The following is a 20,614-nucleotide window of genomic DNA, read 5'->3' on the forward strand; positions in this document are numbered from 1 at the left end:
GTGCTCATCTGCCAAGATCTGTTGCGTGTTTCTCTGCTCTCCTTCCATCTATTTGGGTTTATTTTCCTATATACAAACGTAAACATTGGCAGATGCTGGGGGGGGGGAGAGGGGGATAGGGGGGTATAGTCTGCTTCTTGCTTGCCAAAAGCCTATTGCCTCCTTTCCTACACGCAGGGTGAAGGTACCACGGCCTTCCAAAATCTGCTGTACTTCTTTCCACACACAGGTGTGCTGGGGAATGCCTCCATGCTTGACCACCACAGCCTGTTAGATACATACACCCCGGGAGGCTTCTTCCTACCTACCAAAAGCTGCTGAGTTGGGTTTTTTTTGTTGTTTTTGTTTTTTTTCCACCCAAATAGGCACGCAGTTATTTTCCACCAAAGCCTAAGGGCCGATGGCTCCAACCCATCTCCTGTTTGTGCTGCGGAGCGTGTTCTGCCCGCTGGTGAGAGAGGGTCTGTCTCAAACTATACATTATATATAGAGAGATATGTATGTAGACACACCAGGGGTTATCCCACCAAGCACCTACTGAAAGCTGGGGGGTGCATCCCGCACTGTGTGTGTTTGCACACCTCGGGAAGGGTGCAGGCAGCATTTCACCACTAGCCTTGGGCAAGCGGGCAGGCGTTTCTCCTCCAGGCTTCCAGGGGAGAAGGTTTCCACTGTTTGTCCTTTCATGTCTTACGTGTTTGCGCAGACACCCAGCGGCAGCTGTTGCGGTGCCTGCCCCCACACCGTAGTACTTCCTTGCTACACGTGCCAGAGAGGTCACCCGTTCTTACCCATTTCTTATCTCTTCTTGGCTGCCTGTTACATCTTTCATGACTTCAGTCTTTCAACCCTTTTTCTTCATGTGCCCTGCTGATACTGCAGCACCATACGGCCAGGTTAAGCCTGGCTTTTCTTTTTACTTCGACTTTTGTTTTTTTTCTTTGCTGAGCAACCTGACAGAGTAAAAAGAAGTAGTCACAGAATCACAGAATCTTCTAGGTTGGAAGGGACCTTAAAGATCATCTTGTCCAACCGTCAACCTAACTGACAAAAATAGACACCCACACAACAAACAAGGAGCATCATCACTAAACCATACCTCCCAGCACTCCACGTACTTCGTAGGTATCTGCAGGTCCCAGGTTGGAAACCACAGGTCTAAAATACATTCAGGTTCTCTTTTCTGGTCATAGATATAAATTATCCAGCCTAGGATCTGTTCTGAAGTTTCTAGAAGTCTCCTGCTCTCCTAATTTTCCTCACGTGAGGTCCTTGGTTTGCCAAACCCACGTGGGGAATTTCTCAGGTTTCCCGCTTACACGTTTGTCCCTGCTTTCTCTCTGTGCTTCTGCCTGACACAAGGCTTTTCCTTTTCCCTTTTTTTAAAAAAAAAATTATTTTATTTATCCTCAGGGTGCCTAGTACACTTAGCTTTTACTTAGTTGGGGGTCACCTGGTTGTCTTCCTGAGTTGATGTGCTTTTCCTCTGCTGTCAAGGCCTCTTACTGATGCTTGACGTCTTTGTGCAACGCAGATCCAAGGTGTGATGCACCTGGAGGAGACCTTGCCTGGGTTTAAGTGTGCCTATTTAAGGAGACAGAGGTGGACAAGTGTTAACCTGCTAGCTTAGACACAGCTCTACCAGTATAAATGCCTCCATTGATGTCAAACTGTTTATACCAGACACCAGTTACAATGCTGTAAGTGTCTCTCCCTGGGGACTACTTGTATTTAAACAGCTGGTTTTAATCCGAAACTTTAATTGGTGCGAACACTCCGAGCGGTCCCTTTCCAGGGGAAGGGAATTTCCAGCCCTACTTTTGGGCTCCCCAGGTGGATGTTGCGCGGACGCTGAGTTGTCAGGAGGGAGGATCACACTTGGCTTTCCCACACAGAAGGTTTCGCCCTGGTTTTGTTTACAAGCTGAAAGAATTCCTCCTCCTGTGACCCTGAGGTTTGGAGAGAGAGAGAGAGACGGGGGGTGGGGGGGAGTGTCCTTATGTATTTCTTCTGTAATACGTAAGAGAAGTAGTCAGCAAGTGAAACTGAATCCTTGCCATGTTTGTTGCAACAGGAGGTTAATCATAAACTCTGGCAACTTCTGAAAGGGGTGGTTTCGTTCTGTGGTGTCTGTAGCAAATAAATTGTGTGCTGTTCGGAGGGGTCCGGTCAGCTGTTTGCGAAGAGGATCAAAAGCAAATAGAGCTTCCCCCTCCCTGTGTGAAGCTGAGTGAGCTCCCGGCGTTATTTTTGGTTGTATCCCATGACTTGTTGGAAGGAGGCTTGTGTTTTTTTATGTCCTTCTTGTGAATGGGAGTGTGTTGCCTGTGCTATGAGGTGACCGGTGTTGGTGTGGCTTGTCGCTGACGAGGAGAAGCTCTTGGATACTTGGCATTAGTTGCTTCATTTCGCTGGCGTTGGCTGTTACATCTGGTAAAACTTCTTTTTCCAAGGGTTTTGAGAGCGTTTGGAGTGTATTTCTGCAAGAGGATCGTGTAACTTCCCTCCTTTTAGGTTGTTGTAATCCAGTAGTTTAAACAAGAAAGTCACTCTGCGACCGAGCGGTGATGCTCTCGCTGGCACGTGACGAGGAAGGAGATGTCCCTTGACGTAGAGGGGATGGTCTGTTGACATTCTTCTCTCTCGCCCGGTTCTAAGTAGGTTATCCCTTCCTCAAATTATGCAACCGTGCAGACAGCCAGACTTCAGGAATTCCAACTACTTCAACGTGTCAAGTGCTGACTTCTAAACGAAATGCTACGCTTGCAGGGCGCAGTCTGTCGCTTGAAATATGACATCAGTCGTGGAACCGCCTCGTGCCTGAGAAGGGGCAGCAACTTAAATTGCTTGCTGCTTGGAAAAAGTGGTGTGTAGGTTTGCAGGAACAAAACTGAGGGGGAAATGAACCTCTAACTGTTTCAACGTGGAAGTTGGTGGTTAGTGTTTCAGCAGTTATAAGCAGAAAAAAAAGAAAAAGTACTGAAAACATTGATTTACGTAAGAAATTGAAACGCCTGGCTCCCTTTGTGATTGCTGCCTCGAAAGATGCAGTTTACAGCATATAGATCTAATTAAATCGTTGTGTACTTATTGCTAAGTAAACATAGGAGTCCATTACTCTTAACTTGCCTTGGAGATCAAATTGATTCTTCTAATGGTTTCGCTGGCTGAAAACAAATGGCTAGTGCTGTTTTGTAAAAGGTGCCTAAATGGTGGTGGTAGGGAACAAACTGCAAACCTGATTAAAATGGCATTTGAACCTATGGATGGGAAGAGAGGAATTGTAACCGCTCAGCATTTCATTTTAAGTCCTTTAATCAAGTTAAGGAAGTGACTTAAACTGTGCGTTATTTGTAGATAGCGTGTGGTCTTAATGTATTCCAATTTACAGCTGGGGGAATAATTATTTGACGTGAAGGATGGGATAATAAGGGCTGCAAAAAGTGTGTTGGGCTCAGCGTGTGACAGTGGCCAGAAGTAATTCGTTAGGGGAGAAGTGGAAGAGCATCAATAGAAGGGTTTCGAGGTGGCCCCAGCTCGAGGGGATGTGCTGAAAATCATGCTTTATAGGCCCTCTTGGACTTGTCCTATGTGGATTCGCCTCAGCCTTTTTGGACAGCTTATACCTGTCGATTTTTCACCATGCAAGGCATCCCAAACTTTCAAAAAATAATTCCTGGGGCTTGGGTTTGGTTTGGGTTTTTTTTTGTTTTGTTTTAAGCCCGGTGAATGGTAATCTCATTGAGTGCCTCCTGGTTTTTGTAGTATGAGAGAGAATAAAGAATCTTTTTCCAGTCACCACCTCATTTGCAATTTTATAGATCTCTCTGTTCCCAGTTTTCTCTCTTGGAGTTTCTTTTCTTTTCCAAGTCTGTATTGTCCCAGTCTATTTGGTACATCTGTCTGTGGAGGCTGTTCTACATCACTTATTTTGGTGTTCTTTTTTGCCTTTGAGCTCTGCTATATTGTTTTGAGGTGATTTGACCACAACACTTGTTTGCTTGCTTTCCTCAAGAAGACTGAATAAAGGCAGTTTTCTCGGAGCATTAAGAGGTGCTTTCTAATAAAGGGATGCTTTGCAGCTCATCTGTGATAACATTATAAACATTTGTGGTGTGTAATGTTCTATATTCAAAAGTACAACTGAACGTAGTAATTGTAGCGAGAGCTGTTTTAGTGGAAATACAGATATTGAAGGAGATCTAGCTACAGATGGCAGCTGATGTGGCATTTTGTGTTTAGATATTACCAAGAGTGCTTTATGGAAAAACTGCAATTAGGGTGGGTACCTGCCAGAGTGAAGTCTTTTGGAAGCATGAAGATGTCATGTCCTGTGGAGACCCAAGGGCCCTAGAAATCACTAGTGGGTTTGGGAATAACTGGTGGGTTAAGGGGGAATTTGGTCCCATCTTGGAGACAGATATTTACATGGAGTTGGACTCTGCAGGACACTTTCTGCCATTTTCTTTCAGCATCTTGGGGTTTTGTGAAGTGTATAAATGCTCTGTTAAGAAAGTCCTACTCTGAGAAGTTTCTGTGAAATGTTGGGAAAGATGCTAGAGGTTTTTTTAAAAAAAAAAACCCACAAAACTCTCCTTGTCCCCAGCCTGAACCATGGATATGGCTCTGCCATCCAGATTTGGCCGTACAAGGAAATAAAGTTAGATTATATAGCTGCTGCTCACCTGAGAACGTGATTTGTGGATAAATACAAGGATTTCTAGTGTTTGGGGCCAGGAAGAACTCCTTTTAGGCATTTATCTGCATAAATGAGTCATTAGGAAAAGAAAGGGTACACATAGTGCTAAAAGGGTGATGACACAACCACATTCCTGCTTCGCTTAAACTTGTTGAGAATTCTTTCTGGCCCCTTCCGTTGGAAAAGGAGGTGGCTGCTTGTTTGTGTGTCTGTGACACCTTGACTAGCTGGCCCCGGTCCACGCCGTCTGGATTTCACCTCTTCAGCTTGTACACCCTGTGTGACTTTGCCTTGATCTCTCCCCTTTGCTCTTTATGCAGGTTTTGGTTTGGTTTTGGTGTTTTTTTTTTTTTTCCCCGTGGTGTTGCTTGTCAGCGCAGGCTTCCAGTACTTGGGGTGTTCATGCTTCAGGGAGATTTAAGATTTGCACTGGGCTGCAGAAAAATCCATTTGGTGTAAGTAAGGTGGATTTCATGAAGGTGTAATGCTTCCCTGCTAATCTGCATAAAAAGGAGAGAAGGAAAGCTGTCACTGTATTGTAATAAACCCGAATTCTTCAAACAACAAATGGGTTGACAGGTAAGCTTTGTGCCGAAGTAGTTAAAACTAGCACTTAGCCAAATCTGGCTGTCACGAAAGTTAATGATTGTGATATGTGGTTACAGTCACTTGTTTCTGTAAAATGAGGAGACAGGTTTGTCATTTCCAAAGTGACAAAAATTAAAGGCTCGTGCACAATAAGGTGGGAGGTGATAGAGGAGGGATCCTTCAGCTTCAGAAGTTTGGTGGCTTTTGGTGCATAACACACCTGGTTAGGCCCTGGTTTTGTCTTGGAGGAAATGAGGAAATAATTTTATTTTCCAAGCACATTTTTCACTGTGCCATCGGTTAAAATGATCTCTGAAATGCACCTTTTTCTCTCTGAAAACATGGCATGTGCCCTTTTCTCTCTTCAAAGACACGTAGTAGGACGTGGCAGTGTCCTGTAAATAGGTGTACACATGTATGAGGAAGCACAGATAGGTTTTTTTCTCTTTTTTTTTCCATTTTGACTCTTTAAGGGTTTAATGCAGTAGTGCTACCGAGAAAATCTTGAACCGTACTAAATATTTTGGTATGCAGATCCAGAAAACTGTTTTTTCTTGATATTTCTTTCACGTGGTGCCACCAAAAAGGGCTTGGAGAGTTTTGTTTTTGTTACTAATTTGGAAGGTTTGGCTTGAGTAGTCTTTTTTGATGTATGTTTTTCATAAGTTTGTGTTGATATACTTGCTGAGCTTCTGAAAGTGAAGAGTGAAATACTGTGGGTAGCCATGGTAAAACACAAAAAACAACTTTCTGGAATTAGTTTAAACTAGAAGGTTGCTGCCGTGTGACAAATAAAAGTACTTTATGGATATTTTTTTGGCAATTTGAAGTACTTAGAAGAATTTGATGTTCAACTTGCTTTTTTGTTTTGTTTTGGTTTTGTGTTGTGTGTTTGTACTGCTGTTAGAGACCAAAGGCTATAAAACCCAAGCCTTGCATTTCATTATGCAGAGTGGGAATCAGACATGTAATGGCTTGTCTACGCCGAGAAATTTGGGAAAAATTTAACCTGAATTTGCACAGAGCAAAAATGTAAAGAAGGTATTAAGATCACATCAAAAATTCTGCATGAACACTGTCATGGAAAGAGTGGTTACATTTGAATGTGTGCCTCAGGGATGTACGCATCTGTCTGTTCACTATAATCTGATTATGTTCTGTGAGGCTTGCCTGCATGAGGAGATGAAGAGGACTCTGAATTCCACTTGTTGCTTTTATTCTAGTAAAACCAACCCAAACATAAATCTCCCCATTATATTAATGGCACAAGCATCCCTAGCATGTGCTTTCGGAGCACACCACTGTTAAATTAGTGATCTAATAGTTTGGCTGGGTGTTTTTTCACAGCACTGGTGAAAACCAGAAATTGCAGGGCAGTGAATCTCTTGTGAAATATCTCAATACGTTCTCTCCAGCAAAGTTTGCACATTGATTTTTATTATGAGAATAAACGTAATTCAGTATATATATATATATATATATATATATATAAGGGCCTTTTAGCAGTTACTGCTCGTATTGTTAAATGAACCTCAGTTTTAAGTACTATCTGAAAATTTGCTTTTATGTGTTATATGAAGCACTAACGTGAGATTCCTACCATGAGAAGTTCAAAGTGCTGGAGGCTGGGGAAAGTGGCATTTATCTAGTTTGCTTATTCAAGCATGTGAAAGCTATATTAGGCACATAAAGTTTATCCTTTTGCGCTGCAGCTTCAAAAAGGCAACAAGTTAAATCGGGGTCCTTTGAAGTAGTGAATGGTAACATTCTGTTCTCTCAAAGAGCTGACTTCAAATGGTCGCAACCAAAACTTGAAAAACTGTCATGGTGAGGGAAAACAAGACTTTGGGGGGGGGGGGGACACACTCAAAAAATACAGGCTGTGAAAATGTGTGGAGTTTTTTGCACGGTGCTAGGAATAGAGAGTAGCTGGAATATTGTACCTGGTTGTGTTCCTGAAGCTCTTTCCCCATTCTGCACCCTTTATATTCTATTTAAGAGTTCAGCTGTTATATGAAACGTGGAATTTGTTGGAGCCAGCAAACCCCAGTTATGTAGAAAGGTACAAAGTCTTTTAAGAAAATGACTTCTATCTGCTTTCTGTATCTGTAAATGGTTGGAAGAAACATCTTGTCTTCCAGCTGTTGCGTAAAAGCCCTCGGTGGCGTCAGATCAACAGTTTACATACGGCACGCAGTACTGTACTGCCCTGATTATTGTAATCTCTTCTTTTAATTAGATCCTGAGATTAAGAGCTGTCTTGCTGATGGGTGCACTTACTGTGTGCCCTATCAGTTCTAGGTCCTACATGTTTCTGGCTGAAACGCCGTCTGGATAAGTCGGATGCTCTGAAAACATCTCAGCATAGTTTACTTAAGGGATGTGTTAAGGGGAAGCTGCACTGAGAAGAAAAACACACCCAAAAAAACCTCCTCTTGAGAACCTTTCAGGAGGTTAAAATAGATATTGACAAACATCTGACAAAAAAATCAGGTGTTTAAATGGTCTGGTTGTTCTGTAGGCCTTACAGTTAGCTGTTCGATTTATTCTAATAGTATGGAGAGCTTTCTCCAAGGTCAACTTTAACTAATTAACTTCCAGATTATGGCTCCAGTCCATTACTAGCTCCCTTTTATATAATGTCGAGGTTTTAATTTCATACTGTTGGGTTTCCCATGAATTTAAATCTGTTTTAGGACTCCAGTTCTTAGTAGTTTGTTTTTCTGCATTGTGCTGGCAACACATCTTAACCTTTTCACCAGAGTTTTTTTGAACCAGTGTCTCTACAGAAACACTCAGAGATCGTTGCTAAAATGAGTCCTTGAGGCACTTCACAGGTAAATTCTTTAACCTGTTATTTCAAGTACATGAATTACTTCTTTTCAGCCAGTCTCTTAGCTGCAGTTTGTCTATTCATCTCCTTGTTTCCCCTAATAACTCTGTATGTCAGGTTATTCAAACATCATACGTGGCATTTCCTTTTTTTTTGCTGAAAAATACATTATCAAGTTAGTTTGACGCTAGTTTGACATAGTTTAGCTTCAGTAAACACAGGTGGTGTCCCATTTTCTGTTTGTTTTCTTAGTCTTCATTCTTATTTTCTTCAGGTAGCTTTCATTTAGCCAGGTTTCTGCAGTTGTATACAATCATGTGTCTTTGAGGGATGAGAACATCTCTATATTTTTAAATAATCAGCGCTTCCGCACTAAATATTTGAGAGAGGAAATTAACACAGTGTTAATCTTGCCAAGCTTTCTGGCAGGTGTGTACCATAAAATGAGACAATCTTTGAACAGTTCTGCCTCTTTTTTTCTGGTGCACCAGCACCTTTTCCTGGAGAATTAAAATACCGGTTTGCGCGTTTGCAATCGCAGCCGTGTCTAATGGAAACATTTCTAGATTGACTTCTAATGAAAGGAGTGGTAACATGTCCTACACACCTACAACGTGATTCTTTAATCTCCAAGTTTTATCTGGGCTAGGAGTTGTAGCTATGCTTTAATCTTCTTGCTGGATTAATCCAGCGCACTCGGTGCCTCCAGACAGAGCTCTCGTGGCTGTCGGTGGTTCCCAAAGCTGTTGTCAGCTCTCGGCTTCTCCCATCAGTCAGAAGGGTCTGCTGTTGCCCAGAAGCTGGTTTTTGTTGCCCAGAAGCTGGTTTTTGTTGCCCAGAAGCCAGTGGGACCATTTAGCAGGTTAAACTTCGCTATGTACGACTTGGAATTCCAGCTCTGTGACATTTCCACAGTTAATAATTTCCTGATTTATCTGTGTTTTGGTTATCTGTTACAGGGCTGCCTCCTGACAGCTGGGAGTTTGTCAGTGGTGGAGACCAAAACTCTAATTTGTCTCTCGTTTGCCTGAGACATAAGTGGCGTGCAGTTCCTGGAATAGAAATTTAAAAAGCAAGGTTTACAGTAGGATTAAATCCTCTTGCCAGTTTGAGATGGGTTAGAAGAAAGTCTTTGCAGGCTGCTTCCTGTAGGCCATATATACAGGGTGATAAAGGACAAGAATAAATCTAGAAGTGTCACTTTCACAAGGAAATGACAAGGCAGAACTGCACGAGAGTCTGCTGCAAGTATGTGGCTGCTGGTAATCTTAATGAACGTGGCCTTGGCATCTGTGATCTATTATAGTCAGGCAGATCCCTTCTTAATTCTGCCAGATGCAGGGGTGGGAAGAGCTCCTTTCTGAGTTCCAGGACTTTCAAAGAGATGCAGTCTGCAAAGGACACGCTGGAAGATGTGTTGGCCCAAATTGGTAAGTTCTGGGTCTTGTTGGGAGTTTTTGAAAGCTTGTGGAGACAATGTTATCATCCACAGATCCAGCTTCAGCTGGGTCCACACGTTTCCATCCTCTCTGCTGTGTGCTGGGCTCTGATGTAGGCTCCTCTGGGGGCTGTGATGCTTCGTTCTGTCCATCTGCACCCAGGCTCTCTTTATCTGATCTCTGACTGCTGAATTTTTACATCCCACTTCTTCATTTCCATGCAAATGACTAATCAGGAAAACAAAACAAAAATCCCTAAGACACGTTGCGCTTCACGTTGATGCGTGGAAGCGGCAACTCCTGAAAAATAGTGATGGCTTAACTAATGGTTTACAGCTTATGGACCTTGTGGTACAAGAACAACAGCTCTGTGATGCGTTTTCCTTTGGATTTAATATTCTAAAATAAAAATAGGAGACACGTTCTCCTCTCTTTTTATTGCTGCACACGTTTTACTTGGAGCTTATGAAGTTTCCATCCATGAAGATTGCAAGAACAGTTCTTTTCCCCATCCTTCCTCGCAGGGGACATTTGTTCATACGCTGTTACCAGGGTCTCTTAACAAGACAATTTGGCTTCTCTCACAGGCCCCTTCAGTTCTGTTCAGCTCAATTCTGAGTCAAGCCAGCCGTGCTAAGTGGACGTGCTTCTTGCCCTTGTGTGCCAGGAGGACAGTGGGAGTTGAGGGACAGGCTACTGGAGGTTTGAAAGGGTGCTTGCTGGCCAGAAACAAGCTCTGCTCAGTCCAAAGATGTTGAACTTCCAGGTGATGAGCGAGGATGAGAAAAGGATTTTGGTGAGCAAAGCCTGGGCTCATCCTGCCAAAAGCTGAGGAGAGAGCTGAGAATTTTTGTAGCTATTTTTAGGAATTTGCACAGAAATGGGAGCTCTTTCATTAGCTTCGGACCTGATGCCTGTTGGTTTCCTCCCCACTGAGTAACCCACGTGTTTTAGCGTGTGAAGAGCTCAAGTTGAGTGCATTCAGCAGCAGCAGCAATAGTTTCTGACCAAAGCTTCAGCCTGTGAAGAGCTCAAGTTCAGAGCATTCAGCAGCAGCAATAGTTTCTGACCAAAGCTTACACCTTGATGCTAATAACATGACTCCTGAAAGTCAGAATCGCTGAATTTTTTACTATCTTTTCTATGGGAATATAACTCAAGAAGTTAATTAGATTAACTTCTTAAAAAAAAAAAAAAAAAAGGTTACTACTGAAAGCCAGAATCGCTGAATTTTTTACTATCTCTTCTATGGGAGTATAATTCAAGAATTAGATTAACTTCTTAAAAAAACTGGGCACAGTTGCCAAAAACAGTATCTGGGTTTTGAATGATAAATTGCAGGGGTGATAAGTGGCTGGGAGCCACAGCATCTCGAAGAGGAGGGGTATCAGCTCCTAAATTCAATAATCAGCTGAAGGTCCAGTCATGCAAACCAGACTAAGCCAGTCTGTGCTCTGCTCTGAGGGCAAAGAAGTCTGATGCCACTGCAAAAAATAAACCCTGAACTTTCCCTTAAAATGTATATGTAAATGTTTTCTAATTTTATCCTCTCAGAAGTATTCTTCTTGCAGCTGACCTACCATCTCGTTTTACAATAAAACCATTTTTGCAGAATAAATTGCTGCTTTTGGCACCCCACTACCTGTCTCCTTGCTTTCGCCACCTCTGAGAACTCAAACGCACCCACCAGACTTGCGTCACCCAAATCCACTTTTCCATCATCTGAGTTGTCCTTTTCCTATCCACATTAAAGATTAATGTGAGTCAGTGCTGTAACTGTGATCTAGGACTTTGCCATGCCCTCACACATCTTTCTTCTCATGGTGTGCTAAAGCTGTTTCTTTCTGTTATTATAGTGTTTAATTTTGGAGAAGCTTAAGAGCCACGTTAGGAAAATGAAGCAGCTATTGCATGGACACTCTGGGCCTTCCTTGTTCCCAAGTGATTATTTTGGAAGAGAAGATGTTGGATGCTTTTTCTCCTTGTCCTGTGCAGATAAACACTCTTTCTGATCTGTCAGAAAACTTAGAAAAAAAGCCCCTGGCTCTCTTTCCTGTCCTGCAGAGTTTTACTTTGGTTGGTACCAAGCAAGTAAAGTTATCGTGGATCCTGATGCTGCTCAGGATTTCTGGATGTACAAACCTTTTCAACGATAATTTGTGAAGAGTTTGCAGCCTTGGTCCTTTGGCTTTGTAAGCCTCAGCTGGCAAGGAATGTAGCTAGATCTTTACAAATTAATTTAGGACGGTGGGGGGGAGTTTATTGCCACGATATCGTTACCACAAATGTTAAACAGTGAGAGGCCTGGGTACGTAGAGTTCATCTTTCATCTGAAAATTGTGCAGGCTCTTTACCCAGACCTGGGTGGGTTGAAATTATTTGTGTGTGCTGACACATGGGGAACCATTGCTGCTTCCTGAGTGTGTTTCTATCTGCCTTTATGAAATTTAACTGAAATGCTTCACTTTAGCTGAAATGCTCCCCGCCACCCTTCTGCAGCAACGTCTGGGGGGCTGTACCAAAAATTTAGGAAGATTTTTTGGGAATTTTTCAGAGGAAGAGGTGGCTGCTTGTGAACTCTTTGCCACTGTAGCATCCTTGGGGAAAAAAAAGAAATATTAAGTGGTAAATGTGGCTTGTGTGTGAGTGCAAAGAAGCTAGCAGATGCTTCTTGGGAGCAACACTAATGGTAGATGGAGTCGATGGCCTCAGGAGCTCTGGCAGGTGAACTTGTCAGAAGTGGTGTGCCAAACCCCCAGTTTTTACAAAATAAATGGCCTTATCAAATGCAGCACTTTTGGAGTACGTAGGAAAAGCTCAACACGATCTTTTTCTATGCCTTGAACTGTAAAAGAACATATTACTGCCAACAATGAATAGATGAATTGTAGCATTTCAAGTCTGGCTTGCTGTGTTGAAATTGCTTTAACTTTAAAGCTCCCAAGTGGAGTTCTCTGGAGTTCCTTATCTCACCATCCCTGGTTCTTTGCTGGGCAGACAGAGGTCTTCCTGAGGACTGTCCAACGTGCAGCTCAAGAGCAAGCCCCCCAACTCAAACTCCTTAAAACAGAAAATGCCTGAAAATTGTCCTTTTCTGTGGAGTTGGGAGGAAAAGGACACAGGAGCAATTTCAGTGTCTCGGGACAGTTCAGCGTGAGCGGTTTGGAGAACGACAATCTGGTTCCTGGACCAAAGAGCAGGTCAGCCCCAGTAGTGAATGCTCCCCTGTTTTTGGCAGGGTATGGTATCACCTCAGCATCTATTTCAGGTTTGAACACAGCAGTGTTCATGAAGTATTTAACTTAACACTAGCTCCTTTGTGCACTTTGCAGCTTGGAAGTGTGGTGTCCTGGAGGAAATTGGGAGTTCTGAGACACTGCATACTTCTCTGGATGGTTCATTTCCCTGGTCCAGTCACCCACTGCAGCTAAAGGTTACAGGTTTGCATTCCCCAAATTCCAGCACACCAAAGCGAATGCTGCACGTTGACGTAATTTTGAGCACAGAAACCTTGTGTTTCCCTTCTTTTTTCTTTTTTTTTTTTTTCAAATAAATACCGTCAGGCTTGGCAGTGGTGGGCTGAGTTCAAACTAGGTGTCTGACCTGACTGAAAATAGGGTTTTAAATGAGGTTTAGGGCTTGGTGTTGATTGCTTTGAAAGGGGAAGGGTTTGGCAGTTCCAGCCAGCGGTTTTGTCGAGTGAAGCAAGGCAAGATTTGTAGTGGGAGACAGTACCTTTTATTAGGCCAGCTGGTGTTGGGGGAAACAGATGCGTGTTTAGATACACAAGTGTTTCAATTCTGAAACAGAAATAGCAAACTCCAAGTTAAGTACACGCTAAGAGCAGTTGTTCTAATTCAATTATAAACTTAATTATACTAACCAATTTAGACGGTTTGAGGGAGCAAGGGGTGCTGGTACCTACGAGATGCTGACAGAGATAATGTGGTGGTTTTTTTCCTCTCTGTCTCGGAGCAGCCAGTTATTATCTGTTGAAGGAATAGTTAAGAGATGAGGCGTGTTGTCAAAGTTATGATATCAAACTAATATTTCTGCTAAGGGTGTAGCTGTACATCGTTCCTGGTTGAGCTGTTTGAGGACTTTCCAGGTCACAGGTTTATCCCCACAGAAGATTTCTCTCTGCCTGGGCTACTACTGCTGTAACCGGTGCCTGAGATGTAATCTGGGTTAAAAATAAAATTTCAAGAAAAGATAACAAGTGATTTGATTTACACCTCCCAGTTGTAAGAGTGTAACCAAGGGATTGGTGAGCATTGGGGTGGGAATTCCCTAAGCTTTACTGGGCACTAAAGCCCATGTGGCATTTACTTATCTGAAGTTTGTTGGTTTTAGAACTTTTCAGAAAAGTTTGTGTTTTCAGGATGTATTTTAAGTGGCCGCAAGTCAGGACACAGAGGTTAAAGGTGGGTTGGTAATTTTGTGGTGCTAAAAATTATTCAGTTCTATTGTAAACTGATGTAGCTAAGTGAGAAACTGAAAGTGAAGAGCTTTGTGACTCTTCCAAATTAAAAAAAAACAAGATTATTATAGGTACCATGTTTCAAAACCAATTATTTGAGCCATAAGGTTAGGCAGGAGGTAAATAAGAAGCAAATTTTTGGGTACACTGAAGTAGGCAGGTCACATAAGCAACATTTTTCAATCTTGTTACATTTTCTTTTCCATTTACACAGCATAGTGTACACTTTCCCCTTTACTGTTTCTAAGCTCAGAAACTTGACACGTGTTTAATCATTGTCCCAAAATAGTGGATGGGAATTGGTAACTGTTGCTAAAACTTGTTTTTCTGTAGCCTTGAAACAGTAAGAATGAGCTAAATTACTTTGAACTACTTAAAGGTCAGGTCTACAATACTCATTGTAGGATTAAAAAAAAAAACCCAAACAGCTCAAACTAATTTTCAAATGAATTGTACAAAGTCTTTGGTACGGTAGCACTTAACTTCAGACGGCTTTTGGTTAATAGTGGAGAAAATTCTCCTCATCCTGGAAGTCCTGAAGTGCTGGCTTCTGAATTCTTGCCTTGTCCCAGGATCTGCAATCCGGTGGCGAATCCCCACACGTTTCCAGTGCAGGAATGCACCCTGGAAAAAACATTATCTCAAACTGGAAGTGTCTGCAGCAAAGTTGAATACAGCCCATTAAACACAGGCTGAAACGTCCTGCTGAGAATATGTTTGAAACTTTTGAAAGTGTCTTTAAATTTCACTGTGTTTCTCTTGAACTTTGAAATACTCTCATTTATTGTGGGCCTGGGTCTAAGTGCATGCTCTTCCTTGGAGGAGGAACAAGCCACCATGTGCTCTTCCTTGGAGGAGGAACAAGCCACCATTTCTTTGATACCAACCCTGTCCCTGCTTAGAGAATGGTAAGTAGCTTGAAGATGAAAAACAACTTTTCCAGCTCCAACTTACTTATCACTTAATGTGTGCACCTTGATCTCCCAAGATACTGGATCTATTTACTTCTAGTTTATGGTTCAGCCCAAACGCTCCCAAGCTACTGGATCTATTTACTTCTAGTTTATGGTTCTTTAATCGCTCCTGAATGTGGCACCCCATACCTTATGGTCCAACAACTGCTACGTGGACTGTCTAATAACTGGTAATAAGATGGTGACTCTCTTCCCTCACTGTGACTTAGGGCACTGATAAAAGTGCCCTCTGCCACTGAAAGATTAACGAAGAGAACTGAGCTTTATAACTGAGTTTTATAACTTGGCTGAGCTTTCGTCGCGCTCATCTTTTCATGCGGAAAATATTTTCATATTGTTCAAATTACCTTCTAAAAATATTTGACGTTTTTGCTACCTCATTAAGTGTAAAGAGCTGATATTGTTCCTGCTCCTCAGCCCACCACCCCTTTTGATTTTTCTGAAAATAGGGTGTATATGCACGTGTTCTTTGTCCACGGTGAAGGCTTGTGGAGGAGCCACTTGTTTGAATGGTGGTGTCAGTGCAATGAGGGGGAAAAAAGATTTTACAGAAGTGACTTAACGGAGCAATATCCCACATTCATGGCAAGCACGCTGCTCCTGTAATAAATTTACATCAATTTATTGCACATCGCTCACTTCCGCTGTTTTATTTTGAATTCTGTAACCAGATCAAGGTCGAGGAAGCAAAAGATGAAAGGAGAAGGGGGAAAGGAAGCCAGAAGAGGGGAGAGGCGGGCGGGAAGGGGGAAGCAGGAGAAGGAATGGTTCAGAGCAGGGTCTGAAGGAGGTGAGTGGAATAGAGCTCTCCCACTTCGAGACTGGAGAGATGAGCAGATGAACAGAGAAGAAAAATGAGCCAGTCTGCTGGGCTTTTAAGAATTAGGAGTATTTCTTGTTGACATTTTCCTTCGTGATTATGGTTATGCCTCGGTGCTATTTCTACCTACCAGGTATACTGTTGATAGTCCTTGTAAATTGTGTTATTCTTTTTGTGGCCAGTTGCTGAACAGAAGTACTTCTGGACTTCTGATGTGCCAAGGAATTGACTGGGAATTCAGAGGGAAGGGTATCCCCAGGCCATTTTAGAATACGCTGTTACAAGATTTTACTGTAGTGTTTTGGTCTGAGATCAATTAAATATGCTTTTCATTTGATTCGTGCTGGAGAACAAACAGTCTGGATCTTCAGATGCCTCTTGAGATCGATATGTTTTCTTTCACTGAAGGGAGTGTTTTGCTTGTGCTTCACTTCTTCCTCTGCAGTAGTGTGAAATTTCAGGTGAAATCCAAATATAGTTTCACTCAGACTCTATATACATTAAGTCTTCATTAATCTCTTCTCTCAGATCTTTTTCCTCTGTCTGAAAGGGTTTGCAGGATCAAAAGTGAAATCGTAGGAACGAGAAGAAGCCAAGTGCAAATGTCTGTAGAACAAGGTGGGCTCTGACAGCTGCCATTTAAATAATAATAATAATAATTTAAATAATAATAAGGCTGGTGAGATCTGTGATAAGTTGTTCCAAACTTGCCGTGCTCTTTGTATCTGCAGAGCTCCACACGGGCAATTTGCAAGTGTGGTATGATTTTTTTATGTGCATGTAAAGGGAAAATAAAAGGATGATGTGAAGAAACTTGGCTGACTCCAGGAAATAATCAGATCCAATTACGTTGTTGATGTTTAACCACCGGCTTTACCGAGATGATATTTCTATCTCATGTTGATTGTCTGAGTCATGGGGAACACAGAAGACTTTTCATGGGAGCTTTGGGGGGGGGCTTAAGTTAAGAAGGTGAAACATGGTGTCTTATGTTTCCGTGACAGGGAAATAATTCAGAAATAATTGGAGCAAACCCAGGAACTGTTTTTCCTTGTTTGGGAGATGCTCTGCTCTGCTTTGGTGGCCGCAGGAGTTCCAGTGCAGGGGCAGAGGATGGCTGGGCACACTTCATCTCATGTGGCACAGGTTCTTATCAGGAACAGCGTGGCGAGTAGGGCCCGAGAGGTGATTGTCCCCCTGTACTGGGCACTGGTGAGGCCTCACCTCGAGTACTGTGTCCAATTTTGGGCCCCCTACCATAAAAAAGACATTGAGGTGCTGGAGCGGGTCCAGAGAAGGGCGACAAAGCTGGTGAGGGGTCTGGAGAATAAGTCTTCTGAGGAGAGGCTGAGGGAGCTGGGGGTGTTCAGCCTGGAGAAGAGGAGGCTGAGGGGAGACCTTCTTGCTCTCTCCAACTCCCTGAAAGGAGGGGGTAGAGAGGTGGGGGTCGGTCTCTTCTCCCAAGGAACAGGCGACAGGACGAGAGGAAATGGCCTCAAGTTGCCCCAGGGGAGGTTCAGGCTGGATATTAGGAAAAATTTTTTCCCTGAAAGGGTTCTCAGCCATTGGAATGGGCTGCCCAGGGAGGTGGTTGAGGCCCCATCCCTGGAGGTGTTCAAAAGAGGGGTTGATGTAGTGCTGGGAGGTCTGGTTTAGTGATGATGCTCCTTGTTTGTTGTGTGGGTGTCTATTTTTGTCAGTGAGGTTGACGGTTGGACAAGATGATCTTTAAGGTCCCTTCCAACCTAGAAGATTCTGTGGTTCTGATTCGAGGATCAGCTTCATCCTCCTCAAATCAGAGGCATTTGGTTTTCAGGTACTGCTTGCAGACAGTGTGGGGCATGTGGTCCTTGCTGCTCCTTCAGGACCTTCCACAAAACCCGTGCATTTGCTCCCACACGTAGGAGAGATCTGGTCCCCAAGAAGGCAGTTCTCTATTTTTTCCAAAGAAGTTGCTTTCCTTGTATTATTTATCACATACGAAAAAATCAATTTGTGTGTATTTGATTTAAACCTAAACTTCCCTTTGAGGTTTATAATCCATCGTGTTTTTGAAGGAATTTTCAATAACTTCTCATCCTAGTCCAAACCTATTTATTAAAAGCAGCTTTAGGCAATCAGTACCTGCACTACAGCGGGAAAGCAGAGCTATTGGCAGCTGTTATTTTATGTTTACTAGCTTGAACTCTGCCTGAAAATTCATGCTGTAGTTTCTCCAAAGCTTTCCTGGTATTAAATACCTTCTCTGGGAGACTTGCTTGCTCCTGCACACTTTTAAGTGAACCCAAGCTAATGTCTTTTCCACTGAAAAGAAATATTTGACAAAGTCTGTCAGGTTTAAGAACCCTGAGCAATAGTTTCCTGAGCCCAGAAAATAAAAATATAGGTTTCTTGCCTGGATGACAGTTTCAAAATCGCTTTCTTTTCGGTATTACAGACATTTGTTTTTCTCTAAATGGTGTTAGGAATTTGTTTTGAGTGGGCAGTAGCAGACACGCGGAAGATGATATGAGTGATAGATTGCAAATAATTTCAGCTGTGGTTTTGAAAATTATAAGTAGGTAATTGCATTTCTGTAGAGTTTGTTGTGCAGTCTGGATCCTAGAAAAACCTGACCCTAGAGGATTGGGCTGAATTTTCTTCATACAGAGTCTTATAATCGTGAGGCCACTTCACTTTTGCTTTCAGCGATGACAATGATGGTTTTCCTCTTTTGTTTCAGGATACCCGTGATCTCTCGTATGTGGAAAAAACTCTAGCAGAAAGGTGGAAAAAATGGGTGTTAAAACCTTCACTCATAATTCCCCTGCTCACAGTCAGGAGATGCTGGGCAAGCTGAACATGCTCCGCAACGACGGCCATTTCTGTGACATCACCATCCGCGTCCAGGACAAAATCTTCCGGGCCCACAAGGTGGTTTTGGCGGCCTGCAGCGACTTCTTCCGCTCCAAACTCGTTGGCCAAGCAGAAGACGAGAGCAAGAGCGTGTTGGACCTTCACCACGTGACGGTGACAGGTTTTATACCTCTCCTGGAATACGCCTACACGGCCACGCTGTCCATCAACACGGAGAACATTATCGACGTGTTGGCCGCCGCCAGCTACATGCAGATGTTCAGCGTGGCCAGCACGTGCTCCGAGTTCATGAAGTCCAGCATTTTATGGAATACACCCAACAGCCAGCAGGAGAAGGTGCTGGACGCGGGGCAGGAGAACAGTGCAAACTGCAATTTCACCTCTCGAGATGGCAGCCTTTCCCCGGTGTCCTCCGAGTGCAGCGTGGTGGAAAGAACCATTCCCGTTTGCCGAGAGTCCCGAAGGAAGCGCAAAAGCTACATCGTTATGTCTCCCGAGAGCCCCCTTAAGTGTAACACCCAAACGAGTTCCCCCCAAGTGCTGAACCCTTCAACTTCTTACCCGGAGTCCAGGAATCAACCCGTGGACTCCTCCTTAGCTTTTCCCTGGACTTTTCCTTTTGGAATTGATCGAAGGCTTCAGTCTGAGAAGGCCAAGCAGGCGGAGAACTCTAGGACTTTGGAAATGCCTGGGCCCTCTGAGTCCAACAGAAGGATTGGGGATTATGTGACTTGTGAGAGCACGAAAGCCAGTTCTCCCCTTGTGATCGAAGAAGACGTGCGCGTCAAAGTGGAGAGGCTCAGCGACGAGGAGGTCCACGAGGAGGTATCGCAGCCCGTCAGCGCGTCCCAGAGCTCTCTGAGCGACCAGCAGACAGTCCCAGGGAGCGAGCAAGTGCAGGAAGATCTCCTGATCAGCCCACAGTCTTCCTCTATAGGTATGACCACTGCTGGGGTGAGGTTTCTGGACCAATTGGCATGTGTGCACTTGTGATTTTATTGGAGGAAATGTGCTTCATGTGCTTTTGTGCTTTAGTTCTCTGAAACTGCTTTGTTTTTTTTCCTCCTGTTTTACGAAATATTATGCATAACATTGGGGTTGTTGTCAGCCTGTTGTTCAGCCTGGAGAAGAGAAGGATCCAGGGAGACCTTAGAGCCCCTTCCAGTCCCTCAAGGGGCTCCAGGAGAGATGGGGAGGGACTCTGGATCAGGGAGAGGAGCCATAGGAGGAGGGGAAAGGGTTTGACCCTGAAAGAGGGGAGATGGAGCTGAGATGTGGGGAAGAACTTCTTTGCTGGGAGGGTGGGGAGAGCCTGGGATAGAAGCTGTGGCTGCCCCATCCCTGGAGGGGTTCAAGGGCAGGCTGGAGGGGGCTTGGAGCAACCTGGTGTGGTGGGAGGTGTCCCTGCCCAGGGCAGGGGGGTGGGACTGGATGGTCTTGAAGGTCCCTTCCAACCCAAACCATTCTACAATTCTGCAAAATAAACCCTGATGGGGGGACAGGACTTGGAGCTCTTTAAATAACTTTGCAGAAGGCAGCTAAGAAAGGTAAGCCTGTTGGTAAACCTGCTTATTCAGAGGAGATTGATAACCTCTTTTTACCTCTAGTTGCTTGACTGGGGGAAATAATTCTTTTTTCAGTGAGATTGATAACCCCTTTTTACCTTTAGGTGCTGAGAAGAGATTGATAACCTCTTTTTACCTCTAGCTGCTTGAGTGGGGAAAATAATTCTGTTTTCAGTGATTGATAACCCCTTTTTACCTTTAGGTGCTTGACTGGGGAACATAATTCTGTTTTCAGTTAAACCCTGATGGGGGGGACAGGACTTGGAGCTCTTCAAATAACTTTGCAGAAGGCAGCTAAGAAAGGTAAGCCTGTTGGTAAACCTGCTTATTGAGAAGAGATTGATAACCTCTTTTTACCTC

The 20,614-nt window shown here is 43.5% G+C and overlaps 1 protein-coding gene across 5 annotated transcripts in view; it reads left to right on the forward strand.

Moving 5' to 3' along the window:
• Window positions 1-429: 429 nt before the first annotated feature.
• ZBTB44 (zinc finger and BTB domain containing 44) overlaps window positions 430-20,614 on the forward strand; it is a 41,929-nt gene continuing 21,744 nt past the window's right edge. For 4 of the 5 annotated variants that reach the window (XM_014951831.1, XM_014951833.1, XM_014951834.1 and 1 more), the window contains exons 1-2: window positions 441-461; window positions 18,556-19,626. In XM_014951831.1, coding sequence (XP_014807317.1) covers window positions 18,609-19,626 — 1,018 coding nt within the window. In that variant the 5' untranslated portion in view covers window positions 441-461; window positions 18,556-18,608. Of the gene's footprint in view, window positions 462-18,555; window positions 19,627-20,614 lie in introns of all 5 variants that reach the window. The other variant, XM_014951832.1, reaches the window with a different exon arrangement.

This window comes from Calidris pugnax, unplaced genomic scaffold (assembly GCF_001431845.1).
Source record: "Calidris pugnax isolate Ruff unplaced genomic scaffold, ASM143184v1 scaffold145, whole genome shotgun sequence".
In the NCBI taxonomy this organism is placed as follows: Eukaryota; Metazoa; Chordata; class Aves; order Charadriiformes; family Scolopacidae; genus Calidris; species Calidris pugnax.